The 8,364-nt window shown below is 50.2% G+C and overlaps 2 protein-coding genes across 2 annotated transcripts; one reads left to right on the top strand and one right to left on the bottom strand.

Annotated features, from left to right (window-relative positions):
* Positions 1-2,195: 2,195 nt before the first annotated feature.
* On the bottom strand, positions 2,196-3,406 carry UCRPA7_6630 (putative annexin-like protein; the record flags this gene model as incomplete). Its single annotated transcript, XM_007919167.1, has 3 exons — positions 2,196-3,152; positions 3,206-3,239; positions 3,297-3,406. 3 exons carry the CDS (start codon positions 3,404-3,406, stop codon positions 2,196-2,198), a joined length of 1,101 nt encoding a protein of 366 aa, XP_007917358.1.
* A 4,069-nt stretch (positions 3,407-7,475) lies between these two features.
* On the top strand, positions 7,476-7,975 carry UCRPA7_6629 (hypothetical protein; the record flags this gene model as incomplete). The annotated part of the gene is made up of 2 exons (XM_007919166.1): positions 7,476-7,613; positions 7,673-7,975. 2 exons carry the CDS (start codon positions 7,476-7,478, stop codon positions 7,973-7,975), a joined length of 441 nt encoding a protein of 146 aa, XP_007917357.1.
* Positions 7,976-8,364: the final 389 nt, after the last annotated feature.

Here is an 8,364-nt window from a genome sequence, read left to right as displayed (position 1 = left end):
CCAGTCAACCGAGCTCGCCGAGTCGTCGCAACGACACCGACACAGGCCAGGGGATGACCCCATCCCTTGTAGCAACAAGTCCCACACTCTACGGCTCCAGCACTTCAGCATACGGAGCGGCTCAATCTCTTCAGCACGCACCGCCAATATCCATACCTATTGCACCAGACACGACGTGCCACACTCACGACTCACCAAGAGACAGATTCCTTCCTGGGACAAATGGTGACAATGGTGGGCATTCATCTAGCATAATGTTTCCGAAAGATATTGCTGACCACTTTTATCTTAAGTCTACATCGGAGATTCTGCATCGTTGTCATTCTTGCATTTCTTGCGACAAGCCCTGAAACCTCATGTCGGACCTACAGCGTTCACGGATGGGGAAGGCCAGAATATCTTCGTAGAAACGGATTTTGGCGAAGCTCAACCCGATGATGTTGAATTGTCGCTGGAGGAGAAACGTTTGATGTTGCAGTCATATTTTGAAGCTGTAGGCACGCCAGACGCTCCATTCGGAGCTTCCAAGCTGACAAGGGACAGACCAGCGGCCTATTGAACGTATTTACCGTGTCCGAAGTTGACACTTTTCTGGAGCAGAATAATACTATTACTCCGAAAGAACTGAGCAAGCATGACCTCGCTGCGTTTGATATAGCCATAGCGATAGGCACCCAGGCTCGTGCATCCGGCCCTCAAAGCCTACAGTACGGGGCTAAATGTTTCGAAAGAGCTCGACAAGTGGCTTTCGAAGGCATGTTGGCTGACCCTAGCCTGGCCATGGTACGACTGTTTGTCCTTCTGGCATTTCACAAGCTGGGTGCTGGCCGCCAAAACGCAGCCTCCATATACTTGGGCGTTGCCTCCAAAGCTGCAATTGCAATCGGCTTGCACCAGCCAATGAGTTGGAAGACACTTCACACACCCAATGGACCTGATCCAAGGTAGCCGGAACCACTTCCCACTTGACAAATGTTCCCTACTCTAGACACTGACAAGGCCATAGGCTGCGAATATGGCACAGCTTGTGCATACTTGATGTCCTCACAAGTTCTCTTTTGGCACGGCCAATCACTGTTCCTCGAGCAACTCGACACGACATCAACGCGTTACCTTTTGACCCGAATCAACCGGCATTCAATGCCATCTTGAAAGGAGCAGTGGTATTGGATGATGTATGTCGCGTGTTAAGTCGGAATACCATGATCGATGTGACCACAGCAGAAGGTCTCCTCGAAAACTTGCGCGTATGGAGTCGCAACCTCCCCTATGCGCTCCGCCAATTTTCATGCAACGATGCTACGTCATTGACCTCTACGGAGCGGCAAGTCTTCCTCGGCAAGGTTCATGTCTCTAGCGTTTATTACTTTTCAGTGATTCTCGTGACAAGACCCTTTCTGATCCGGTATCTCATGACGAAACTCCGTTCCAGGGTCGATAATGGTCGAGGAAGTACACTTATTGAGGTGGCTGATCCGAAAGCAGCTGAGCTAGCACATGTCTGCATGAGATCGGCTGCGTATGTGGGTGAACTATGCCAAAAGATCACTGCAGCTTTTACCGTGTCGGAATTTCCAGTTGGTAATCTCTGTCTCTTCACGTAAGGCTATTCACACACCTTTAATGTCGAATATCACTAATGCCATGTAGGACGTGGACCTTTGGGGCGGGTCTAATCCTTGGATTTTCATCCTTTGCTGGGGAGATGGGACCCAATACACAGGAATCCATCATCGCAATTCGAGAGGTTTTGAGCAAAATCGGCGTTGCAAGCCCCCAGTCAAGACTGTACGAAGAGATATTGGGCACCTTTTCAGACACAATTACGCAGTACCGCCAGCAAAACTCCCACAAAGGTCGTCGCACTGTCGATGACTATATCGACCAGATTCTCGTGATAGACGTTAACCACCGCCGGGGGGATGCCTTTGCGAATACGCCACGCAATGAAAGCAGCTCCTCTTGGGCCGCATTGAATGAGACGTTCAACCCAGTGGCTCTGACACCAAGTGGACCACCGAATCTGGACGACGAATGGTTTGCGCAGCAGAATTGGAACGATATCGCCATGCAGTTTTCAGACAACTTTGCCGTCGATTTTGGAGCGCGGATCTAGTTCATAACTATCATTTGTCGACTATTTGACCATAAGATCGTACACGCTCATTACCCGACCACGCCCACGATGCCGTCTTCTACTTCTTCTCCCTCGCCAAAGCTAGAATGGCATCCTCATAGTCACCGCTCAGGATGTCCTTGACATCCTTAGCGAAGCTGACACCATATCTCTTCTTGTAGGCGGCCTTGGCTGCCTCGAAGCGGTTCTGGTCCCAGTACAGGCTCACGACACGGTTGATGAACAGGCGGTCTTTCCTCACCGTCTTGTAGAGCGGATCTCTCAGCCTCTGAGCGTCCATCTTCGCACGATCCATCGCATGTCCATACATTCTGAGCAACGCGTCTTCCATATCGCCCCTGAATTCCTTCTCGATCACATCCTCCATCGAGCGGTGGTACTTGCGCTGGTATGCCTCGGACATGGCATGGATCTGCGCCGCGTTGCTGCTTGTGAAGATCTGGGCAGTCGCCACGGCATTGGCGCCAATTGTGCCCTCCGTCGCCCGCTGCAGCTCCGTCACCTTGTGGTCGATCTCGGTGGCAATGACCGGCGCGGCGTCCTCGGCCTTGTGCGCCGCGAGCACCATGCTGTAGAGGCGGAAGAGATCATCGTTCACATCCTCGCGAATCTCGGTCAACAAGTCACGGTTCTTGATGCGCTTGTACTCGGCCGCGATGGCGCGCACGTCGGCGTTCGACCGACAGAGCAGCACGTCCATCAGGGCGTCCTCGTCCGTTCCTGCCCGGTCGAGCGCCTTGTGCAGTGTCCGGGCATCGTTCTCCAGCGGGCCACGGATGAGCGCCAGCAGCACTGTCTCCAGGTCGCCGCGCGTCTCACTCTCGATGTCCTTGGCAAGGTCGCGGATGAAGCGCGAGTTGTAGTCGTGCACAAGTTGGGCCATGGCCCACGGATTGGCATACTTGGGCGAGGTGAAGACGCGAATGAGCGCTTTCTCGTCGCAGCCCATGCCCTTCATGGCCTTGCGCACAGCCTCGACATCAGAGGATGTGTCCACATGACCAACCCAGGCCTTCTGGGCAGGGTCATAGCCCAGCGATGCTGGGGTGGGCGGCGCATTGTACGCACCTGGCGGTGGCTGCCCCCATTGTTGGTTAGGAGGCTACGTTACTTGTATTAGCAAGATCATAGACTCCAATCAGGGAGTGCTTGCACTTACTGGGCCTCCAGCTTGCGGCGGAGGGTAACCTTGCTGCTGCTGATATGGAGGAGCTCCCGGAGTGCCACCGGGAATGGGCGGGCCCTGTTGTGGGTATGGCTGCTGGCCATATGGCGCAGGCGGAGCTTGGCCATAGGCGCCGGGCTGAGGCGGAGGGTATTGCTGGTTAGGATACTGGCCCGGTGCGGGCGAAGAGTATTGCCCAGGAGGAGGTGCGCCTCCTGGATACTGATAGCCCTGGTACTGGCCGGGGGGTGGTGGCTGCTGCCCAGGCGGAGCGCCGTAGCCCGGGTATGGGGGTTGCTGATACGGAGGCTGTCCCGGAGCTGGAGCTGGTGAGCCCGCCGGGGGCTGCTGATAATACTGCGGGGCTCCTGGCTGTCCCGGGGGCGCGCCGTAACCGGGATATTGTCCGCCAGGTGGGCCGCCTTGCGGTGGTGGCGCGCCGTAGTATGGCTGCTGAGACATCTTGAACTTGAACTGGTATTCTTGAACGTTGGATGAAGATGCGGGAAAAGTGTGTCAGTCAGTCAGTCAGACAGGCAGACAGAAAATCAAATCCCGTCATCCTGTTGGGACGAGTCGCTTCTAGATATAGATAACGTTAGCTACCCGGCCCAACCATCGTATCAAGTGCGAGGGAAGAGGCCTCCCCCCAATGCGGACTAGCCCGGGCGGTACAGCCTCAAAATGGCGTTTAAGAGCCAATCGTTGGTTGTCACGAAAAACGGCGCAGCAACCGTGCCAAGGCCCGTTCCTCGCTCCTCCAACCACCAAGAACAGACCAAAACACCAGAAGATCTCAGCCGCAGCAGCTAGCCATAACTGTCGATCAGGCCACTCGATTCCTGATTGGGGACGACTGCGGCAATTCACCTGTCCATATAATGAAATCGCAAAATGCGCCGAATGCCAACAGACAGCAACAAAACAACTACAAGCCGCCTACACAAAAGAACTCATCGCAGCTCGTCACTTCGTTCCAAGTTTCATCCTAGAGTTACCTTTAAGCAACAAGCCCATAAGCAGAAAGCAAATGAAAGCAAATGACTCGGAAGACAAACCATGACTTGTCGCATTTTGAGAGGGTAGTTATACCAAGAAAACCCATTGACCTTCGCTATCATCATTCATTGCCTCTCCTTGCATTATTCCTTGAATATATGAGTGCGATACGTAAGTGTGGGCTGGGTAAGGTATGTCTGCAGACGATGGCCGTAAAACAAATGGCACATTCCCACCAAATAAAAGATACACTGGGTCCCTAATCCTCACGTCATGTAAAGCAGCACCGAGCAGTCCTCTTTCCGTGACAAAGTAAACATATGCGCCATTGTTGTTGCCCCAACATGAATCAGCGACTTTCTGGAAAGCATCCGAATAACTCCCACCCCAGGGGTACGCCGGAGAACTTCTCCATGGAACAGACAACTCGTCTAAGGCATCTTCCTCAAAGTTATTTCTAGTAATGCGTGCTATATAATCCACGAAATGGCCAAGGAGCGATATTGTTCTCCATGATATCTCAACGATGGCAGCACGCCGACTGTTGGCTGCACTGTGATGACGGTAATGTGAAAGGTCATGTGTGATGGACTCATATGTTTTCGATGTGTTGCACCAGTCCGGCACCCAAGAAGGCAATATCGGGTTTCGATCTGTTTCAATACCTCTCAGAAAGGGAAGGAGGTCGCCTGAATTTTGAATGAGCTCTAACAAAGTTTTCCTACACACCTCTGTTTCAGTCAAAGAGTAGTCGACTGATAAAGGAGTTAAGCCTGTTGGATAGAGCCCAAAGAGGGAATACACTTTATCTCTTTTATCAGATGCATGTCGTCTGCGGACTACGTCTAGAGCATCGACGAAGTCATAAACCTCGCTCCGATAGTTCCGCATCATCATAATCATGTTAATTTGCGTAGACATCATATTGAGGCCATACTGTCTCCGCGAATCTGTCTTGCAGCAGCGAGTGTAAGTTGTGTGTCTCATGTAGTTGTTTTTCGCCTTCTCAACAGCTTCTAGCCCAATCGAGAAACTACCGCATTGAAAGGTGACGCTCGGGACTAGAACGACTTCTTGCACGGTCCAGGCCCTCTCCCACCAGGATAACGTCATTATAGACTCCAATGATGATGCCCTGTCTGGTGTTTCTGAACGATATGATGTCTCGGTACCAGTATCATGCGCTTCCAAATGTGCGTTATTGGCTAGGCGGCTGATGCAAGCAAAATCATGAGCTGCATAGATCCAAGAAATTTTCCCCCTTTCAGCATATGTGACGAGCGGCGATAGTTTCGGATCTGATGCAAGGCTTGGTTCAATATAGTCTCCGAGCCACATAATACCGTCCGTTGCCATCGAGAATATCGTCCCCATCAATTGTACTTGGTGGGATTTCTCAGCATTGTCCTCCTGGTTAATACAGATTGCATCAATCCACAAATCTCTTTCAACATCGGGTTTGCGTAAACGCCGCAGAGCAGAAAAGAGGTTAGGAGTGACGAAGAATTGAACGCCGTTTAGCATAATCTCCCGGAGAGGAGGCTCATTGCCCCACGCGTATGAAAGTGCAGTGTACACCGGATTATCTCTGAGATAGGCAACAAAAGTGTTACAACGGATAGGATCTGTCCAAAAGCCTCGTAGTAACCGTAGTATTCGGATTTGAGGTTGGGTTGGATCCAGCTGTTGTTCTCTAGGTCTTGAATCAAGGATAAAGCCCGATGCTAGCAGAGATGCCAAGGGCGGTAGAGCCTCATGTTGCTTGGCATCTAAGCTATTGTCTGCCATTGTTTTTCAAGGAAATCCTCAAACATAAAGTATTTTTCCAATAGCAAGTAGCGAGCAGTTCCGATCAGTGGTGCAGGAGCGGCAACTTGTTGAATTAGAATTAGGTAGATAAGCTGCGCAGCCTCGCCTGACTTCAGATGCCGTTGACACATGACCTAGTTGCAATTGAGTGGTCACGACTTGTTAGTAGCCAATCACATGCATCGAGGGCTTTCATGCAGGGAAAGAAGGACTGCGATGATAAGGATGAAGCATAAGTCTTGCAACAGGTCTCACAACGATCGTTTCTCTATTTTTTCTTTTCTTCTCTTTTCTTTTCCAAATCAGTACCCAACAGAATGGTAGTTCGCATCCGACATCACTACTAGGCTCCATATACATGACTGGGACAGCTCTGAGGAAGTTTGCGATGCCAAAGTGGAAGTGGAGTATTCTTAATTTGAGATGAATTGGAATCGGCTAGAACAACCGCCACAGTCAGGCCTTGTTTCGAGGAGCCCCAGTAATTACCAACTCCGTAAAATTAGGGCATGGTAGAAGGTTCAAATATGTTATTGTTACTTCGAAATCCGTGTTCTATGAGAAAGAAAAATGAGAATGCACAGAGTAGTCATTCCCAAAATACCTTCAACACCTCTTCTAATACCAGCGGCTCGCGGTTGTTGATTGAAACCAAAGGAGCGTGCCACGTGCCAGAGAGCCAAGGGAAAGCCACAGATTTGAATTGAATCTACGGGGAAGGCGTTGCGGTGCACAAGCATTAGCCGAATGAGAAACTGTTCTGTCCCTGCCTCTATTTTATCTTATGTGAAATCAGCACTTCGTGTGGCCGACGCCGTGCTACCGCATTGTACGTCCTGGCCTGTATTGTGGTGATTCCGTAGACATTATACCCAGCTAGGTAATTAATCCTTGGCCATATTTTCTGGTTCTTTGTGACACTTGAGATGTCAGCGCTAGCTATCGGAATCAGCCAGAAACCTAGTCTAGCTGGTGCAACAGTAGCTAATGGACGAAAAGAAAACGATTAGCTTGCCTCCGTACCCGCCCCGTGCGACCTGGTAATCTCAGAACGAGAGGAGCTGGCGAGTATATTGAGAGACCTTAAGCCCACCATCTATGTAGAACAGTTGCCACGCACTACCTATTTTCTGAATGTTGAGTTGACAGCAAAATTGATAATGTCTCGAGAGATCGATCATCTATCTACGCCGAAGTCTGAACTTCGCGTGAAGCTAGTGGTTGCGAGCTGTAGCCGGTAAGTGGACTTTGGGCCAACATCCCATCATTACCAGGAAAGCTTTAGCTCTGGTTCTTACTTGACATAGAACAGGAACTCTTGGGTTGTACCAGGCTCTGAAGATTCTGGGCTATCGACCCTACCACATGCTTGAGCTTGTATCAATCGGAGGTCTTTCTCATATGAACATCTTCATCAACGCTCTCCTCGCCAAATATGACAAATTTAGTGGAATCAAGAAGTATGGACCACCTGAATATAAAAAATGGTTTGCTGGCTACGATGTAAGTCACGCTTGAGAGCATATAACGCCAATTGTGCTAAAGTAGCTGCTTGCCTACAGGCCATTGTCGAGATTGCAAGCTACCTAGGTATTGATGTGATCGAAACGTATCTCCAAGACCCCGATGTCAAGTTTATCCTCACTGAAAGAGATCCCGACAAGTGGATCCAATCAATGAATTCGTCAATAGGGGAATTGATCAAGGATGTCGACACGTTCCCACTTGCCGTTTTGAAACGATTCGAGTATTGGGCTAATCGCTTCTTCTACCTGAATCAATTGATGTACTGGGTTTTCAGCAATGGCAAGAGCCCAGAGGACAAGAACTCACATGCCGACATGAGACAAAACTACATACAATAGTAAGGCTCAATCCAAATTCTCGCACTAAAACGCAATTAAAGGCTTCTATAGCATCAAAACTGTCAAAAGTGTAATACCCCCAGAGAGGCTACTGGTGATTCGCCTGGAGGACGGACTCGGATGGGAAGAGATTTGCCCATTCTTGCAGAAACCTGTCCCAAATACAGATTATCCTGGACGAAACGAACCAGAGAAATTTAAAGCAGCTTCTGGGGCCGTCATAACTCCTCACATAAAAATAGCAATGTTAAGAGTTGCTGCGTTGGTAGTTCCAGTTATTGGATCAATGATTTGGCTGATGCTGAGATATTGCACGAGTTGAAAAGGGCATCCCGCGGAGCATGACCGGATTTGAGCCAAGGGTCGGTTTGAAGATTGCAAATGCCAAG

This window comes from Phaeoacremonium minimum, assembly GCF_000392275.1.
Source record: "Phaeoacremonium minimum UCRPA7 unplaced genomic scaffold PA7_03_scaffold_480, whole genome shotgun sequence".
Lineage (NCBI taxonomy): Eukaryota > Fungi > Ascomycota > Sordariomycetes > Togniniales > Togniniaceae > Phaeoacremonium > Phaeoacremonium minimum.
This window is presented reverse-complemented; position numbering and strand designations above follow the sequence as displayed.